Here is a 21428-nt window from a genome sequence, read left to right as displayed (position 1 = left end):
AAAATATAGTCAAACCCCATTTTTTTGCTTTTCAGAGGACTAGGTGTCTCACATATCAATCATAAAATGACAGTGCATTCCATCATGTTGTCATATAAAATATACCATAGCAACTCTGCATTTTATTAAAATACATGGTTGCTAAAATGCACGGTTGATATATGGTATAGCAACATGATATCACTTTATGATCAATATGCGAGACACCTAGTGGATAGATTAGTGAAATGCACTTCAATATGTTTGGCACTTTGCATATTCAACTTATCTTCATTAAGGCATACATTAATTGATTGTTTGATCTCTTTCTGGCTCCATTTTCACAATGGCTATGGGTATTTAAGATTTGCACAAGTAACTATTTGTTATCCTTGATAAAGGTCCTAGCTATAACTCTGAACAGAATGGTATGGTATTTTCAATACCGTAATAGAAATATCAAAGTATTCTTTAAAAATGTACAAAAAAAGGTTAAACTTGAAGTGCAGAGAGTTATAGTGCAAAACCACAGTTGAATTAATTAAGATGCAAGTGCAAGAAACTGGTCAATAAATACAGCAAATTGTATCACTAATCAGTAAATATGAAAATCTTGTGATTCCAGTGCAGGTGCTTACACACAGGCTGATGCTTGGACTAAGGTTGGTTATTCTAGGGGACTATTAAGAGCAATTTGAGAAAATAAAAGTTTACTTCTTCTTTAAAGGAGAATTCAACCCCTGGGTGCAAAAATCCCTCCCCCTCTCCCATGCATAGCCCCCCCCCCCCGGGCAAATGCCCCTAACTTGTTACTTACCACTCCTTCTAGGTCCTCTCCAGAGGAGTTTGCAGCAGCCATCTTCTCCCTAGCTCGCTTCTTCCTGTATTCAGCGGCGTTTGGTGGCGCATGCGTAGTAGGAGACATTTACCAGTAAGGATCTACTGCACATGCGCCGAAAGTCACGAAGTTTCCGAAAAAAGAAATCGGAAACTTTGTGACTTTCAGGCGCATGCGCAGTAGCTCTGTACCAGCAAATGCCTCCAACTGCGCATGCGCCCGAAAGTCACAAAGTTTCCGATTTCTTTTTTCAGAAACTTCGTGACATTCGGCGCATGCGCAGTAGATTCTTACCGGAAAATGCCTCCTACTGCGCATGCGCCCACCAAACGTCGCTCAATACAGGAAGAAGAGCGCTCGGGAGAAGATGGCTGCCGTGAACTTTTCAAGAACTGTAGACTTTGCTTCACTGATCGTACATGTAAAGCCAGATGCGACCGTAAGCTGCGGAGGTGCTGCAGGAGTCATATACAGTGTTCCAATGTTCTTTTTCTCAGTAAGCAAATGGTAGAGAAGTTTAATGTCTTTCTACATAATAGTATTGAGGAAGATTTGCACACTGAGGGTTACATTTTCCCTTCAGACTGCTAGCAGAAATTTAAGATTGGAATACAAGCTATTTTTCTAGCATCCCATATTCTGTGCTGAATACAGGGGTTTCTGCAGTTATTAAGTCCTAAAGTCTTCAGACAATTTAAGTCCTAAACCCTTTCAGTGCCACAGGATCTTGCAATAAACATGCAGGATGGCATATCTTAAAAGTGAAAAAGAAAAGAAAAAAGAAGAACCCCTCTTCCACCAGTGCTGAAATTACACAATATCTAAAAAATTTTACTATAAGGTACAACTCAATTAGGATAAATGCTGCTCCCACTTGATATTAATATTGCAATTAGCCCATTTTGTATTAAAGTGCTAGTGCATATATATTAATAAATATCTAAAAACTAAGTGAAGCGTATTTTGAAAAACATTATGTATCAGGAGTGCTGGGTATAATTGATTATAACCCGATAATTAATAAGTTCAGACAATTAATAATTTATAAAGTGCAGTGCTTTTAGTTAAATCGATTCATAAAATATCAATAAATCAGTTAATAACAGACAGATTCCAAATTATTAAAGTGCAGTGCATTTAAATAATTGTCCCATGTAATAGTAATTAATAGTAAAATTCATTGTGACCAATTAAGTATTTCAGGATAAATTAATTCCAATGGACTCAACTGAAAATAGTGAGAAAAGGAAAAAGAGAGGGTGGAGTTGTCCCCAATACTTCTGCCTAATTATTTTCTAATCCTGGGACACCACAAAGATGGAGAAGGCAGGGTACCCAGGACTGTGGTCTCAAATTTTAACTTGCCCTAACTAGTAAGAACTATCTTCGCCTCAAAAAACCACAAACCACTGGTCCCTTGGGAATGTCAGTGCGGGACCACAACAGAAGAGAGAGAAGGAGATTGAACAGATTGCCAATTAGTCCACAACCCACCCTGCCTGACCAATTTCTTATTTAAATAGAAGGCTTTTAAGCTAAAAGTTTTTAAAAAAACAAATCACACAGCAATTGTTCCGCCTATCTTTAAAGTGAACCTGGAACCTATCTATGGAAGTTAGAGTGGACACTGTGTGTAGATTCTACTGCAGATTCTACGTTAAAGCTCTCTCTTCTGCTATTTACTTTTGTTGTTATTTTATTACGTTATTTTTATAGCACACATTTATGCAGCACTTTACATAGATTATAAATCATTCACATCGGCCCCTTCTCCAGTGGCGCTTACAATTTAAAATGACTTCACTATCAGGAGCCAGTTAACCTCCCTGTAAGTTTTTGGAGTGTGGGAGAAATCCAGAGCACAAAGAAGAAACCAATGTAGATTCTGATGGAACATACAAACTCCTTACAAATAGTGTTCAAGCCAGAATTAAATCCAGGACTCCAGTGCTGCAAGGAACAAGTGCCACCAACCGAACTACCATGCTGCCCCCTGCTGTTGACAGTTTTTGGTAACATTTTCAAGGTAAAATGCTTCCCTGTGAGACCTCCTGGTGCTGTAGGGTTAACGATTAAGAAGTTAATGCCCATACTCAATGTCTCTCTCTAATGAGAAGGCATTTGGTATAGGCTGCACTACATGATCAGTTATCCTACAGTTGTACAGAGATAAGGCATTTATCATTACTCAGTACAACTGTCTGTTTACCACTATTAACACATACAGTACCCATTTTACAGTGCTGTACAAGTGTGTATACATCAAGCATATGAATTACACATCAATACTGAGAGACAGAGAAGGTAATGAAAGCCTTATACATTACAGCTTACAACTAAAAGATCTGAAACCGCTGACAGAAGCAGGAAAGAGCACAGCAAGGAGCATATACAAGTTTTAAACAATATAAGCCAACTCTAGAGAGGCTTTCATTCTCCTAAGGGGGTTTCTTCAACATTAATTTTTAATCTGTCGGCTGTAAAATTTTATTTTTTTGTTAAATATTGTACATGCATCATGCTATTGACTTCAACAGCATCCACCTCCTATATCTCAAACGGAACAGGTTTAGGGCAATCTGCCATGTTTGAGCGGCAAGTGAATACCACTGGAGTCAATGACATGAAACATGGGTAGTTCTTTGGATTTTCTTACCAAAAATTCAGTGGAGAAAACACTACTTCTGACATTTTATTATACTGTAGCAAGAGCAAACCAAATGACTTTTGGATTTATGTTTTGTTTGTTCTCCTGTCTTCTGTCTCTTTAGGTTTACAGATATTTTTAAAGGGGATCTATCGTGAAAATCAAATTCTACTGATGGATAGTTGAGGTGGAAATAATAAAATCTTCAAATATAATTCTTTAGCAGAAATGCTTACTTTTATTGTAAAATGAAATACTAATACATGCAATGAGGGTGCTTTCTCTGAGAGACAGTTCAAGCTACTGCTGAATGGGAGTGGCTTCTCACTAGCTATGACGTCACTTAGCAACTAGCAAAGTCCCACCCTTCTCCATGCTGAATAGCATCCTCACACCAACTGTTACTCTGGAAGCTCCTTGTGAGAAAAGTAAGGCTGTCAGGTCTGCACATTCTCTCAGTCAAGTACAGACAGAGATACTGGTAAATATTGTACTGAGAAAAATATAAATATAGTGTATTGGCAGGAGAGCAGTGAAAATTGGGCAGGAGGGAATGGAAAATTGGGCAGGTGGACAGTGATAATTGGGCAAAAAATACAGCCGTATCATCCTAAATTTTGGCGGTTTTTACATTTCTGAAAACACCTAAAAATATTGCAATTGGCCACATTTATCTCACCCAATTTCTTACATACAATTGGAAAACACCATAGATATTGACACCAAGGGTATACTGAACAGTTTGATGCCCAATATGCATATGTAGATGAACCGAAGCAGCCGACATGTGTGGACCCCAAATAAAAAACAATTAGGCAAATTAATGAAATAACAAAATAACTGATCCGACAATGTGGTTAGCGGTCAGAATGCTTGATCCAATAGCGGAATAACAAGAGGAAAACTGATAAGATTATGAAAAAAAATAAATTAACATAAAATATATGTGTGCTTGTGTATGCATGTGTGTACAGCTCTAAAAAGTGTGTAAATGTGTATGTAAGTGTGTAAATATGTGCAAAAGTATGTGAGTGTACATGTGCCTGCATGTAAGTCTTGTTAAAGTCGGGTCCTGCGATGATGTGTGTCGCAGGACCTAGGTGGCAGCCCCCTTGGCTCGTTGCCTAGAGGTTTGGGGACACAACAGACTCGTCTGCATGGCGGCTTAGGAAGCCCTTGACTGCGTAGTTCCTATGTGCTTAGCAGTTAAAGGTTTAAAATTACTTCCGTTTTTCTGTGTAGTAATAATAAAACAGTTTATTATACTTGATCCCAACTAAGATATAATTAATACTTATTGGAAGCGAAACCAGCGTATTGGGTTTATTTCATATTTCCATGATTTTCTAGTAGACATAAGGTATGAAGATCCAAATTATGGAAAGATCCATTTTCCGGAAAACCCCATGTCCCGAGCATTCTGGATAACAGGTCCCATACCTGTACATACCCCAGAAAACGTTATATTTTTGGATAATACAGATTCTGACCAATTCTAGATGTGTGAAGACATCTTTCTACTGCGAACTGCAGAGCTATGCTAAAAAAAGTAGCAACAAACAATGCAAGCATAAAGCTGCAATAAAATCACAAAAATCAAATACAATTGTGAAAAAACAAAATAACTGGCTGAACAGCATGATTAGTGGTCAGAATACTTGATCCAATTGTCATGCTGCCAAATAAACAGGTTTTGGTGAAGAAAAACACAAAATTATAAAATAAAGAAATACAAATAAAAAGTGTGTATATGCATGTGTACACTCTTCTAAATATGTGTTTTGGTTTATAAGTGTGTAAATATATGTGCATAAGTGGGCAAAAGAAAAAAGCAGACAAAACTTTTGTAAAATGTGTGTGTGTAGAAATATGTGTGTTACCTGTGCAGGAAGACTGTTGGCAGATCTGTAGAGTCCCTATGTACAATGTCTTATGCAGCAGGAAGTTTCAGGCAGTGATGGAAGCATTGGTGGTGCTTAAACTAATACAGAACTAGAACTCTGCTGCACCAAAGAATGCACTTTTATAAAAGTATAAAAGTATTGTTTAAAAAGTATGGTAGTACATTGGCTTTGAAATCCTACTTATCCATTTCCCCACCTAAACACACACAGCTCCTAATGTCTTCAATTCTATGTCCCCAAACTACCCTTGGCAAACATTTGAAAAAACAGTGCAGTAGTAAATTAGTAAGCTGTAAAGATTTCCTTCTCTGTTCCCCCCTCCCCTCTGTTTCATTCCGTTCCAGACTCACATAACTCCGGCTCCTGCTCTCTCCTTCTTCAAACCCTCCCCCTCACAGAAGGGCAGAATCGGTAACTTGTCACATGCTCCCTTCAGTGTTCCCTGCAGCACTTTCACTTTCACAAAGCTTAAATAACATTCACAAGCATTGAATGTGCAGGGGGGAGGGTTAGAAGGAGAGAGCAGGACACAGTTACGTGAGATAGTCAGGAAGTATTAGAAGTCACTTTACTATGCCGCTTTTTCACCTGCCTCTCTGGGGGAGCGGTGGTCAAAACAGAAAGCAGGCGATTTGTGTGTATTTAGTTTGGGGAACAGCAAGCCTTTCAAGCCACTGCACTGCCAATGCTGATTAACGGGATGCAAGGGGAAAGTTGCTGGCTGTTCAGTAAACTGTTCTTGAGTGACAGCATTAGCAGCCAGTGAGAGTGAGGGTAGACTTGTCTTGCAAATAAATCCGACCCGACCTCAGAGCTGACCAGAGACGGGTTGAAGAGAAGCAGCTTCCACAGGCTTCACTACAAAAGGTGAAATATTTTGAAAACTGTACAAAATGTTTAATACATTATATTTAGGAACTTTTATAATATGACATGATGATTTATTTCAAGAATTATTAATTTCGCGATAGATCCCCTTTAAATGTAATTAGTAAAAAAATTGTATTTGTTAATCCTCTCTGTTCTCTGGGTATGACTCTCTAAACCAGGGATCCCCAACCTTTTGAACCTGCGAGCAACATTCATAAGTAAATAGGGTTGAGGAGCAACACTAAAATGAAAATTCTTGGGGTGCCAAATAAGTGCTCTGCTTGGCCATTTTTAGCTGCTATGTGGATTGTCAACCTACATTGAGGCTCTGTTTGGCAGTACACCTGGTTTTATACAACCAAAACTTGCCTCCAAGACTGGAATTCAAAAATCAGCTCCTGTTTTGAGGCCACTGGGAGCAACATCCAAGTGGTTATAACATGTTGCTCACAAGCTTCTGGTTGGGGATCACTGCTCTAAACAATGTAATAGGAGACAGGTCTCCTCAAGTTCTTTTAATCAGATTGTATCAGCAGGCTTGCAACATTGTTTCAGGAGACAGGGACAGAAGTACAGATAATATAAACAGTCAGACAGATACTGCTATTAATAACAAACATTTTAAAATTTGTAATTAATGTATAATGGATAGTTGCTTAGATTTTCACCTCTAAAAACAGTATAATTTACAATACAATTTAATGTAATTGATACTTCCCTTTAACAATTATGCCTATGAAGACAAAATACAAGTTTCCATTTTTTTTTTTTTCAAACTGAAGAGGATACATAAAATTTAGCAATAATCCTGAATACATTTAAGGCAGCTCATTCGCTGAAAGGCTTAACATCGTGATAAACAGGACATGGTGAGAAAAACAGCTGCACACATCTCGTCAGTTCCAAGATCCTAGGATTCTTGGCCTCTGATAACTTGTCAGTAATGTCAAAAACCCCTTGAAACACATTAAAAGACACAAACATTTTATGCTTTTTACAGCCAAACCAAGATCACTTAGAAACAAGGATACCACAAAACATGGCTTCCACGGGATAAAACATGGACAATAACCAAGAAGCTTTGTTAATGCCAAAATACTGGTAATGTTTTTCTCAAAAGTACTTAGCAGCCTAACGCAGAAAAACACTGGAAAAGCCAAAAGGGAAGGTAATGAACTCTTTAAAAATAACTAGAAACATTATAAGAACAAGGAGTAAAATAAATGTAAATGACACAGAATACAACACAAATGCCCTCTATTTTAACATGTATTTTCTTATAAAGTTGCTTCAAAGCTTACACTTAAAGGGGAACAGCACCCAGACACAAAAAGCTGTATAAAAAAAGTCCTTTTCAAATTAAACATGAAACACCAATTTTCATTTCTGCACTTCCTTCATGTCACTGCCCTCCTCACATTCCCCACTGTTAGTAAAGTTTATTTAGCTTTAGCATGATAGCACAGGATTTGGAATTTGACAGATCCCCTTTACCGCTCTGCTGAATTGTGAAAACGGGACAGCAAAAAACAACTTACCAATCCAGCTGTAAGGGAAGGTGCTGACTGGCCAAAAGACTGGTTTCTCATTCGGACCAGATTGGACGTCTCTGCTGATGGCTGCCATGTTGTCAGCTGACCAACACCACTGTGAACACTGTTAGATAGTGGAAGAAGTTGCTTTCCTTTAAGATAGAGAAAAAATTATCAAATATCAAACTTGCAGTACTTTGGGAAGCAAATCCAATGAAAAAGGGGATAAACAAAGTTACATCAACATGGTTTTAAATTTACTCTACTACTATAGCAAGACCAGGAGAAAATGTGTTTGTTACAGCAAAAACCTTATGGTTTTTCCTTCTCCTAATTGTCTTTTTACACTTTACCTGTTCTATTCCCCAAAATTCTGTTTTGTTTCTCTCTGTCCCCCACTAAATCTATTATCTGTTACAAATTGTTCCCTCCTTTCCTTATACCCCGTTCTGTTTTCACATTATACTCTGGCCCTTGCACTCTCACTTCACACTTCTCCCAGCCTATTTAACCACAAACTGAATAAAGGTGGCCATACACATAAGTAAACAGTTAATTTGTGATAAAAAAAAGATTAACAGGCCCACCTGGCCAATCAGTTAGGCAGGTTTGAAAATTGGTTAAATAGACATAATATGTTCTAAACAAACTTATACACTGAAACAATAATAGAACAATAAACCTCTTATCTGATAAAAGGCACTAGGGTAATTTACAATAACCCTGGGGGCAAATGCTATAGCACTTAAGGGTAGGGACACACTGGGCGATTTGGGGAGATTTAGTCGCCTGGCGACTAATCGCCGCGACTTTTCTCCCCGAATGCCTCCCCTCGCTCTGCGCCTGGCTAAAATGAAAAATCGCCTGCGCTAATTACACGCGGCGATTCGTTTTCCGAAATCGCCCGAAGTTGCCTCACGAGGAAACTTCGGGCGACTTCGGAAAACGAATCGCCGCGTGTGATTAGCGCAGGCGATTTTTCATTTTAGCCAGGCGCAGAGCGAGGGGAGGCATTCGGGGAAGATTGGTCGTGGAAAGTCGCAGCGATTAGTCGCCAGGCGACTAAATCTCCCCAAATCGCCCAGTGTGTCCCTACCCTAAAGGTGGACATACACGGGCAGATAAAGCTACCGATATCGGTCGTTTAGACCAATTTGACAGCTAATCTGCGAGTAAGGAGGCTTTCGATGGGTCTTTGCGATCGATATCTGGACACGATATTGATCGGGAAGGTTTGATTTTTCTCCCGACCGACACGTCGGAGCCCATTGCGCTCGTCGTAATCCGATTGTTCGGCCATAGGGCTGAACGTTCAGATGACCCCCGATATAGCCCTGCCGTTAGTGGCATATCGGGGAAAAGATCCGCTGATTTGGCGATGTCAAATCTTATAGTGTATGGCCACCTTAAGGGATGCAAATGCACTAACCTTATTGTTACTTAAAGGAGTACTAAATCTTAAAGAAAAAGGGTAGAAATGCTGCACATTATGTTTTGGGATTCTGTACCAGCCCAAGGCAACCACAGTCCTTTAGCAGTGAAGTTCTGTGCCCCCAAAAGATGCCTGTTCCAGTTCTTCTTTTCTGTTAATTCATTGCACATGCTACCTGAGACTACTGACCAATACACAATATACTGCATAAATAGAATAGAATTGTCACAATATAAGGCTGATTCATAATTCCTTCAGTGTTCATTACAAGGCAGCTCAGAAACCATTGCAATTAGCATCACAATTTAATAATCAGCTCTGTAGCATCAGTTTCTAAGACAGGCAAACCTAATTTTCTACTTAATTTGCAAAGCCCTTTAAGCTTAGCCTCTCATCAACTTCCTAAGCACAGTGAGCATGTGCATGTCACAGGCACTACTAACTGATGCGTTTTGAAAAAAACTTTTTTCCCATGACAGTATCCCTTTAAGAGACATGGATGGACATTTAGGATGGAGATTAGGACCACTCACCTGAAAGAGAACTGGCTAAACTTCCCCTACGAAGCTTGCAGTCATCCTGGCTCAGCTGACGATGCAGTTTTACCTTTCCTGTGGATGAATACAGATCAGGATTGCTCAGTTTTCTGAACAGCAGTGGAGCAGGAGGGTGAATAGTATCCTAAAAGGAATAAAAACATTTTAGAAAAAAAAAGTTGCCAAATTCAGAACACTTGCACTTATCTCTTAATGGGGAATTCCACATAAAATTTTATTTTTCATAGAATACAAATTATAAACTTACCTTTCCAACTACAATTTTTTATATTTTTTCAAAGGTTTAGGGGTTATTTATAATGCATTTGCTACTAAACACCATTTGTGTAGAATTCCTACCCTCTGAACAGGTGGTTCTGACTTTTATAATGCTGCTTTCATATGTAATTACAACTACAATAAAACCAGTGATCCTCTTCTTTAAAACATTGCTAGTCCTGGTAGTTATTCTCTAAGCAATACATTAGAACGCCGGGTTAAAAAGAAGCAGACATCCACAGTTGCGCCAGCCTTCAATTATATATCAGTGCAAGGGGGGAGGGGTGTCCGCCACATTTAAAGCAATTATCCTATATACAAAAGAGGACTTATCCCCCTATCCCGTTGCACTGTGGAAAATTAGACACAATGTATTACAGTAAAAAGCAATATTTATTAATAACCATGCTAGTGAAACAAATTAAAACATATTTAAAAAAAAAAAACCAACAGCGCTGCTGGAAACAAAAAACGGGGAATACCCTGATGTTAATTAGTGATCACTATTTTTTATACTGGTTGAAAAACCTTGCGTAGGTAAAAAAATGTGGTTGGAGCAGTATAGATAGTTTGGTAAAGCGTATTAGATGTGAACTCCCGGCAGAAACCACATTAAGGGCATGTGTGCCAAAATGTCCCTTCTTCTCTGTATAAGAACTATATCCCAAGCAGGGTAGGGGCTGGCTCCCCTTGCAAGTCCCTCAGGGGAAGCCCCTTGAGCCGAGGTTAAATGCAGGGTAAGTAAGGAGTTAGCTGTAGCAAACGCTGTATCCAATGTAGTAGCCTAAAGGCTATATATGCAGAACCCCAGTTCAGTATGCCAGCAAAAGGTTTCCTATACTTGCCCTTGTGTGGATATCGTCCGTGGTGTGGAACGCTCACAAATATCCGTCAGATCATCCCCGGGATAAAAACTGCATCCAATCCGCAAGGGAAAAACACCGCTTTGAGCCCAGCAGCGCCGAACTACTCTAAGCAATACGCTACGTTTACCAAATTAGCATACAGTATGCGCAATCTCAATGGGATGCCACTTGCGGCGCTTCATTTTCCGAAGTCGCCAGAAGTTTCCTCGCGAGGCAACTTCGGAAAAAAAATAGTCGCGAGTGCCATCTAGCTGGGCGATTTTTCATTATAGCCTGCGGGAAGGTAGGGGAAGGCAGTTCAGGGAGATTGTCGCCCCGAAGAAGAGGAGAATTGACGCCGGGGCAACTATTCTCCCCGAATCTGCCCGTGTGTCCTTACCCTAAAGTAACGCAAATATGTTGCACTGCACTGGTAAAACAGCTGTGTTTGCTTCAGAAACACTATTTTTTATATAAAAAAGCTGCTGTGTAGCAATGGGGGCAGCCATTCAAAGGAGAAAATGCTCAAGTTACACAGCAGATAGCAGATAAGCAGTAAAACATAATGGTGTTATCTGTTATCCATTATTTAACCTGTGCCATATAGCCTTTTTTCAATTCCCGCCATTGCTACACAGCAGCTTGTTTATATGAACTATAGTAGTGTTTCTGAAGCAAACATCAGTTTTACCAGTGCAGTGCAACACTACATGATATTTTCATTACTTTAAAACACTTTCATTTTTTGGTGCAACTGTTACTTTAACCCTCCCCACCATATCGATCAAAAATAGCATCTATACGAATGGGTCACTACAAAACAGAAAGGCACAATGCACAAATGCAATGAAAAACAGTATTTTATAACAAAGAAAAAATAACAAAGAGTTTTTTTTATTTTATAACAAAGAAAAAACTGCTCAATTAAATGCTCTTTTCTAGTGGCGGACACCAAACATAACCTTAAAGTAAATGAGAACTGCTTTTATAGTGTATATACATTGATGTGAGATCCCCAGTCCCTTCACCATAAGGCACTTTAAAAATCTGGGTGTAATCACAAGCTGAGACTGGCTCATACCAGAATTACTAAACCTGTATTTTGTCACACTTAAATAGCACTTGGAACTATAAAATGGAGTAAAAACTTCAGAATAAACTTTTGGCACAGTACTATATATCTAAAATGTGTGTTTAGTAAATTAAATCTGCCACACATAACTTTAAGGGTAAGGCCAGACAAGGAGATTCGGGGAGATTTTGTCGCCTGGCGACTTATCGCCACGTCTTTTGCGCGACTATCTCCCCGAACTGCCTCAGCGTTTTTTCCCCATAGACTACAGCGCAAAATCGCCTGCGCTAATGCAGACGCTGAGGCACTTTGGGGAGATAGTCACGCAAAAGACGTGGCGATAAGTCGACAGGCGACAAAATCTCCCCGAATCTCCTTGTCTGGCCTTACCCTAAGGGATAGTTCAACTTAAAATTAATGTTTAGTATAATGTAACGGTGATATTCTCATACAATTTGCTACTGGTCTTTACTTTCTACATTTGTGGTTTTGAATTAATTTTTTATCAGCAGCTCTATAGTTTGAAATAACAGCAGCTACTTATCTTTTGAATGTAATAAAAGAAGCAATACAAATTGTATCCTCACACAGCAATCGTTTTTTTGGCTGCAGGGGTGAGTGGCCCCCATTTAATAGCTAGAAAGAGGCAAAGAAAAATTATTAAAAAAATGAAGACCAACTGAAGAGTTGCTAAGAAAGATGTGCCATTCTAGTGACAGATCTACAGATATTAAAGGGTACTGAGCACTCTGCATTTTGTTACGGTTACTGAGCACTCTGCATATTGCTCAAAATATCGGGGGGGGGGGGGTTGGTTAATGCATGTCCATTAGATTACTTCTTCAGGCTCAACACATTGAAACAGCACCATGCACCAAGCAGTGCCACAATTAACAATTACAAAATCATCTTGTTGGTTTTATTTGTTTTTCAAAGAAAAAGCAGTAACCAATTTCTTCAAATTTTGTGCTGAATGTCCTATCATGTGCAGTTTGCCTACCCACAAAATGCTGCGCCATGAGCAAAACATCTTGGAACAAATAGATCTGGTCACACTTGTTAAATGCTAAAGATCTTTCCGGCTAACACTGTATGGAATGAAAAGCAGAATTACTGCCCGTATTTGGCAGCAACAAGGAGAATATCAGCACCCTTTTCTTTTTTTTTCTTTTTTTAAATGGAGCCAAAACTCAGATAAAGAATTAGTTGTCGAGCATTTATTGTTTCCTTTTTTTCTCAGACATGTTTGCCAAACAAATATGCAAACAGTTTAGGCCCTCAATTGAAACATATGCTAAAATGTGATCACTAAACTCGTTTCCCACAATTTAATACATGTGCTTAGTTTTAAAACACACCCAGGAGCATTTTCTAAGAACATAGATTATCTATTTGCGTGCTGGAGTCAAGACCCAAAGCCTAAGAGGATAAGCTTTTACAGAGACACAGCTCAGTTCTTCAACTTCTGATGATATATCATTTCAGAATAAGGCTTCCCTTACAGGTTAACCATTTCCTTCCACTACTTTCACATGTAGAAATCTCTCACTTTTCGCCACATGTGAACATGTTTTAGCATACAGAAGTTAATCTAGGGATATTGTTGCATTTCAAAGTTAGTTTTTCTGTTTAAAAATTTGCCACTATGCTGTCTTTTCTATACAAATATATATATATATATATATATTTACAAACAAAACACAAATGTAAAACCTTGAATGAATGCAATCATTGAAAAAACTCGAACTTATCGAGTTTATAGCACAAACCACCGTTAAAAAAAATAACCGGAAAATCATGAAGGCAAAAAACCTTCAAATGGTTAAAGGGACCTCTGTCATTGACTTCTACATGAACGTAGGAGTATTTTAAGATTTGGGCTTTTAGCAGATTCGGGGCATAATAAGTGTCAAAAAATTTGAGGTTTTTTTTATATTACAAAAGTTTTTTAGTGAAACTACCATTGAAAATCTCTAATTTTTTAGGAAAACACAGCTTGTCCTTTAATAAATAACCCCCTTAATATTACTCAATTACTTTTTTTTCCCTAAAATTAATTTAGCAGATGCCAATGTGATTTAATGCGGTTTAAAATACTGTAATAAGCTAATCAATGGAAGCAAGCCCGCACAGGGTCCTCTATATCAGTGACCAACCAACAGAAACCTATTGCAGGTACAGTTCTAAAACTAGAACCCACAGAACTGGCAGCATACAAAAAAATAACCCCAGATAAAATATGCAGGAAAATAATAATGATGAGATATATGGTGTTTTCACTACAATGGGAAGGCACAGGCTGGAGACTTAAAGACAGCAATTTGTCTGGGAAGAGTAAAAGAAAGAAAAAACAACTGTAATGAGCTGGAAAAATATTTTGGTGGGGCTAATCCAGAAAGAAGTTAAATGGCATTCCTAATACAAATGGAGCAGAATAGTGGGTGGGTGGCATACATATCTTAAGTTCATATAGTTAAACCTTCCTTGTTCCTCTGTTAATGCAGAATATAGATTAGGCGATACCTTTATTAGTAGATTACAAAATGCAAGCTTTCAAGACTACTTAGGCCCCTGCTTCCGCATAGTATGATATATCCAAAATTAGTACTTTAGACCTCCCAGCATTCTCACCACAACACTGTGCACAATTTGGACTAATGCTTTAGTCTGGGTGAGGCTCTATACGTCTTTAATCATTCCCTGGAAGTTAGACCCCCCAAGTCAATTTGGTATCCCCACAAATTGGTACAGGTATGGGACCTTTAATCCAGTATACGCAGGACCTGGGGGTTTTCCATATATTGGTTCTTTCCGTAATTTGGATCTTCATACCTTAAGTCTACTAGGAAATCATGTAAACATTAAACAACCCCAATAGGCTGGTTTTGCCTCCAATAAGGATTAAATATATCTTAGCTTGGATCAAGTACAAAGTACTGTTTTATTTTTACAGAGAAAGAGGTAATCATTTTTAAAAACTTGGATTATTTGCAAACCTGTACATTAATAATGCAGATAAAATGCCCTTAAAACGTTCGGTTAAAAGGGATGGGTGGTTGGGACAACTTTCAGATTCCCTGCATGAGAAAATGATAGCATTTATCCTAAAAGCAAGAAAAGACAGCCCTCACCATCTTTTTACAGATTGCAGATGTTAAAATTAAAACCAAAAGCCTTGCATTAAAGACTTACTCATTCTAACCAAATTCTTTACTAATCCTAGGCTAGGGCCAGATGAATTGGATCTCAGGCTGTGGAGAAATGCAGGCTGAGAATCTGCTCGTCTGCTATTGCCTTTCTGCAATCTCAACTTAGGTGAAAATTTAGGCCTGCACCTCAGCAGAGGTAATGTGCCCAGGTACAGGCACATTGGACAGAAGGGCAGCCGCAGAGGAGCAGATTCTTGCAGGCCCGGACTGGCAATCTGTGGGTTCAGGCAAATGCCAGAGGGGCTGCGATCAGATGCCATAGAAAGACACTACTTAGTGGGCTGCTAGGACCTGTTAGGGCCTCTTTGTACTTGGAATGTCAGGGCCTATTTTGACTCCCAGTCCAGACCTGGATTCTTGGCCTGCGTTTCTCTGCAGGTCCAGTTCCAAATCGTCTGGCCATATCCTTACAGCAGCCACTAAGATACACTGCCTATTTACAACTGTAGACATTGGTGCTGGGGAGGGGTATAATTGGACAACATTGACAAACATCAAAAAAGCAAAGATCCTTTGCTAACACGTCAGTCACGCTAATGGGAGCCTTGACTAACCAGGCATACGATAATTTCCTGGCCTCTCATTTATTCTAAATCATCTAGTACTTTTTAATAATCCGGATTTTGCTTACACAATATGAACAGTCATTTGGGCTCTCTGCCACCACCATATTCTTCTGAGAAAAAAATAAATAAATACACTTAGAGGCAGATTTATTTAAATTTGAGTTTAGAGCTTAATAAATAAAAACTCACTCACATTCTATTCATTCCTATGGGATTTTTAGAATTGTATTTATCAATGGGTGAAAGTTAGAAAGCACTGTTTGATAAATACAGTTCTAAAAATCCCATAGGAATGAGTAGAACTTGGGTGAGTTTTTATATGTTAAACTCCAAACTCACACTTTAATATATCTGCCCCTTAGCCATCGAATATATACACAACTCTCTATGGAATGGAATCGAGTGAGCTCTTAATATCATCATTCTAATGACAATAGCTTTTCTATACACCCCCTTTTCACATAACCTCTCTTGCAGAGTCCCTAGATTCTGAAAATTTCATGCAAAACTGATTGATTCCATCAATCTGCAACATTTTGTAATCTGGCTAACTGTGAGGTATATTAAATTTGTGCCCTATGGTAGTGGTTGCTACATCAACAGCAGTTAGATTAACACTTGATAATATAATAGTCATCATACTATTATTCTGCAACAATTTAACAAAGTGAAACTATAGTGGTAAAATGTCTCATTGTGCTCCATTATGTTTTATAATGGGTAAGATGTTATGGTATCACAAAAACCTTTTCAATTACTCACTCAAAGAGGGAGTGGGCACTGGTGGTTGTGGCACAGGCAGCTATCTAGTTGGTTTTAATTAGAGAAAAATCTTCATACAAATATAAATTGACTTTATCAAGAAGAATCAAATACATAATTTGAAAATGAAATGTAATCAGTTACAATCACTTTAGAATAAATCTGAACATTTATCCCCAATACACCTTCAGGGCAAAGCACTTGCGTACTGAAAATCTTTAAATGCCAGACTTGGCTACCACTACGCTTCTAAAATTGAACAGCCAAAAAAATATCTATTTTTACAACATAAATATTAGTTATAAATTAATTTCTATTGTTTGAAAATGTTTCTGATTTTTAAGATATATGTATTATAAAATACAAACGTATAATTAAGACATAAAAATGCAGGACCATGTTCCAAAAAGTACATTTTTTCTGCCTCCGAAAAACTATGTACCTCTAAACCTAATCTAAAAATGGCTGCTTTATATTACACTGGCCAATACTCTGACCAATCAGCTCCCGGGCAAACACATTAACACCATATGCGTGGCCATATACATATATGAACAACTTCCTATTGTTCTGTTCTGTTTGCTCAGACCAAAGGCCAGAAAGTACTGCACAGAAAGGAGCTGTGGCTATTCACTTCCTCTTCTGTAAGATTAAATCTTTAAGCATTCCTAATCATCAACAAGAAGATCTGTTAAAATGGCATACATGTCCAGAAGGGCGGACAGTATGGTCAAAATCAGCCAAACTGCTCATCCAAATATGGTAGCACCAGATTTTAACAGTGTTTAGCTTTATCTTGTTTTTAGAACTATGTAAATGGGAAGTGGCCATTGGCAGAGATATACAGTTTGCCAGCTCAAGTTCTTCCTGAAAGGACTGCAGCAATCAAAACATTCCATCTGCCACTGCCCTAAAACTCATAAATCCTCACTCTGAATGACAGGAGGAAGTCACATTCACAATACATTGGTTTTGAAACGGCATACTACAATTACAAAACATTACAAATTCTAGAATTTCCAGATTTGTGAATCACCATAGCCCCTATCATGATAACCCAAGACTTAAAGCCTTACCATTTACACAATCTCAGCTTCCTCCCATAGCCTTAACAGTTGTGATGCATTCTCTTCTTGCCCACATGTTGTGCCTCTGACTGTCAACTAAGTTATCTTACTGCAAAACGACCATTCTGCCACCCCCACTTCTTTCTCCAACTTGGAGAAAAAGGTTTATTTCCTGTCTGTGTATGCAAACAACTATGCAATACCACCATAATCGTTATTGACTTATATGGCGCATGTTATTTAAATAACGAATAGTGGCTCTTACAATAATTCAACAAGCAAGGGTAACTTTAACTACATTGAACTACTTTTAGTAAGCGTGCAATGACTAAATAGTAAAGCTTCTAATCAGCAGCATGTTCAGTAGCGCTTCTGCTGTTAAAAGATGGCATCACTCATTATATGAAATTTTTGACAGATATTCTAGGTAACTTGTCAGGCTGAAAATGGCCCTAAGAGGCACTTAACATAGGAAAATTTTACCCCCACAGAAAGTGTTGACTAACAGCACCACACTCTAGGAGATACAATACTATTTTGCTTAGCAAATGCTCTATAAAGCATACGTCGGGAGGTAGCTTGCAGTGTAGGCAGCCATGTTGGGACTCTAAACATTATGTATTTATCACTGAAAGTTCCAGGTGCAGGTGACTTAAGTGAATTTTTCTGAGCAAAACAGTATTGTTTTCTCCAAATGGAATGCAAGCTCTATTAGCCAGCACCGGGGGTGCTTTTCCTAAGAAAGATGCCCTTTAAAGAAAATATTAACTCTGTATACATAGGTGGAATGTTTATTTTGTTTAAGGGGTGGTTCACCTTCAAGATAAATTTTAGTTTGTTACAGAATGGCCAGTTCTTTGTAACTTTTCAACTGATATTTTTTGAATAATTTGTCTTTTTCTTCTATTTCCTGCTTTCAAATGGGGGTCACTGATCCCCCCGTAGCACAAGAGTTGATCTGTGTGACTACAATTTTATTGTTATTTATTGTTTCTTACCTTTCTATTCATGTACTTTTCAGCTCATACTCCAGTCTTGCTTTCAAGCCACTAACTGATTCTAGGGTAATTTTGACCCTAGCAACCAGATAACAGCTGAAATTCTAAGCAGAAGAGCAGTTTTTTTGCCACCCTGATCACTGGTGGGGCGCTGCCGTCTAATGGGAGTTTCCCAACTTATCTTATTGGTGTAGCGCTCATGCAGATGGTAATATAAATACTATGTCAATTTCACGGTACAATCCATGAAGACATAGCAAGACAAATGCCGTGCCAACTTCATGTATCTTACCTCCATCAATTCATTGATGGTGGTTTGGTGCAGGTTAACCTCCCCAAACCATCATTAAAATCCACCTATATTTCTATTCAGTAAAGGTGTATGGTATAGAATGCTCGGGACCTGGGGTTTTCCGGATAATGGATCTTTCCATTATTTGGATCTTCATACCTTATGTCTACTAGAAAATCATGTAAACGGTAAATAAAGCCAATAGGGTGATTTTTCCTTCCAATAAGGATTAATTATATCTTAGTAAGAATCAAGTACAATATACTGTTTTATTATAAAGTGAAAAAGGAAATCATTGTTTAACATTTGGATTATTATTTGGATAAAAAGAAATTTATGGGAGGCAACCTTTCCATAATTCGGAGCTTTCTGGATAGCGGGTTTCCAGATAGCGTAACCTGTACACTGTTAAGCGAGAAACCAAAGCATAGGAACACTGATCTCCGTCAACACCAAATCCTTCACGGTGTATGGAAAAACGTGTTCGGTCCTTATTCTTATGAAAAGTAAACATCAGCAGAACATGATACATTTCTAAGTGATAGGTAGCGTCCAGCAATGTGACAGCTAGCCCATATTGGCATAACCACAAATATATTAGGGGAGAATTTAATAGATCGCACATGGCAAAGAAACCTAAGTGCTAGATCAACAAACTGCCATCTTTAGAGGGTTTCTTGGGCTCATGTAAAGTGCATACACTGCCTGAGGTGTGACTTGTGTCTGCTGCATTAGTAACATGGGCTCAGTATTAGTATCACAGAAATATACCTGGAGGAATTCCCTAGCTACCTTGATTCCAGTCAGACCCCCCCACCCCCATTCCTTTCATGGAATAACAAGGCACTGCATGATTAGCTAGTTAATTAGGCAAATACATAATTAGGCAATACAGCGGATTATCAATGACAATGGATATATTTTAAGCAGCGCATCACCTGATCTCTGCTTCCAGCTCTCTCTTCTGGTCCAGCTGTTCTCCTACGTAACACAGGGGCAACCCGGGCTTCCTCTGCGCCCACGGTGGGCTGCGGCTTCTCTGCGTTCCCCCGTGTTCGCTTCATTTCTTTAATCAAGGCGGTCAGCCAGGGTTCTCAAAGGATACCTGCACCATGTCTCCCCGACCCTCCAGACAAGCGTAAGCTTTTACATGCCGGTTTCACCGCTGCACCAACCCCATAGGCACCAATGCAGTTTGCGACCCCTTCGCAACCTCCGGCCGCAGCGATCAGTGCGCCGCCCGCCAGCCGGAACTACATCCAATGTCTCCTGTCAAACCCGCCGCTGCAACCAGCCACCGCGACAGATGTGGGCGTATCTAGTGACGAATAGGGGCGTGCCCTCGGGGGTGAGAAATCGTTTGTAATGCTACGTCATTAAAAACTGCACTCAGTCATCCTGAAAAGATTACGGCATGTGTTCTTGCTCCTCATTGGTTCACTCTCTGCTAATCAGGGCTCTTTGGTGTCCTTTACGTCCTCCTGTGAAAAAGCAGTGTCTTGAAATGTTTTTAGTACGAGACGTGATAGGAATGTTTTTTTTTAAAATTTGATAAACATGTTTTTAATTTACGTCAGGATATTCTTTACCCCACAAATGATCCTGTATCCGCCTGTAAAGGCCTACCAGTAACACTCCTACCTAGGCCCATGAGCTATAAATACAAGTGTCCCCAAAATAGGCACACGTTAGCTGCACAGCATTCCAAGTCTCATGTAAAGTGACATACATAGTCAGCAATATGTTTTGGACATAAAGCACAGACACACACACAGGTACCCAGGGAATTAAAATTATTATTTATATAGGAAACATGACCATTATAAGCTGAAGAGGTGGTTGTATACAGAGATGGAACACAGGGTTGCCATTAGAAGCCTCCCTGGCCCTCTTAGAGCCATAAAAATACTTTCTGCAGTGCTGGGAGCAACAGAGAAGCAGAAAGGTTTAATTTCAATGTTGAAATAATATGCTCCCACATGACAACTGACACAGCAAACTTGTGGCTAAAGAATGGAGCAAAGATGTCATTTTGATGCCCAGTCCTGGAAATTACAATTTCTGTCATGAAAAAAAAATTCAAAATGAATCAGTTAATAGTGCTGCTCCAGCAGAATTCTGCACTGAAATCCATTTCTCAAAAGAGCAAACAGATTTTTTTATATTCAATTTTGAAATCTGACATGGGGCTAGACATATTGTCAATTTCCCAGCTGCCCCAAGTCATGTGACTTGTGCTCTGATAAACGTCAATCACTCTTTACTGCTGTACTGCAAGTTAGAGTGATATCACCCGCTCCCTTTCCCCCCCCCCCAGCAGCCAAACAAAAAAACAATGGGAAGGTAACCAGATAACAGCTCCCTAACACAAGATAACAACTGCCTGGTAGATCTAAGAACAACACTCAATAGTAAAAACCCATGTCCCACTGGGACACATTCAGTTACATTGAGAAGGAAAAACAGCAGCCTGCCAGAAAGCATTTCTCTCCTAATGTGCAGGCACAAGTCACATGACTTGGGGCAGCTGGGAAATTGACAATATGTCTAGCCCCATGTCAGATTTCAAAATTGAATATAAAAAAATCTGTTTGCTCTTT

At 38.9% G+C, this 21428-nt stretch overlaps 1 protein-coding gene across 4 annotated transcripts in view; it reads right to left on the bottom strand.

Moving 5' to 3' along the window:
• The window catches only part of LOC108714283 (microtubule-associated serine/threonine-protein kinase 2), a 143508-nt gene extending 123301 nt beyond the window's left edge, over positions 1-20207 (bottom strand). Inside the window, exons 1-3 of one of the 4 annotated variants that reach the window (XM_041590442.1) lie at positions 19767-20207; positions 9736-9883; positions 7777-7922 (exon numbers count right to left, since the gene is read on the bottom strand). In XM_041590442.1, coding sequence (XP_041446376.1) covers positions 7777-7922; positions 9736-9883; positions 19767-19892 — 420 coding nt within the window. In that variant the 5' untranslated portion in view covers positions 19893-20207. The remainder of the gene's footprint in view (positions 1-7776; positions 7923-9735; positions 9884-19766) is intronic. The other 3 variants (XM_018258372.2, XM_041590443.1, XM_018258373.2) reach the window with 3 other exon arrangements.
• Between the last annotated feature and the right edge of the window lie 1221 nt (positions 20208-21428).

This window comes from Xenopus laevis, chromosome 4L, assembly GCF_017654675.1.
Source record: "Xenopus laevis strain J_2021 chromosome 4L, Xenopus_laevis_v10.1, whole genome shotgun sequence".
Lineage (NCBI taxonomy): Eukaryota > Metazoa > Chordata > Amphibia > Anura > Pipidae > Xenopus > Xenopus laevis.
This window is presented reverse-complemented; position numbering and strand designations above follow the sequence as displayed.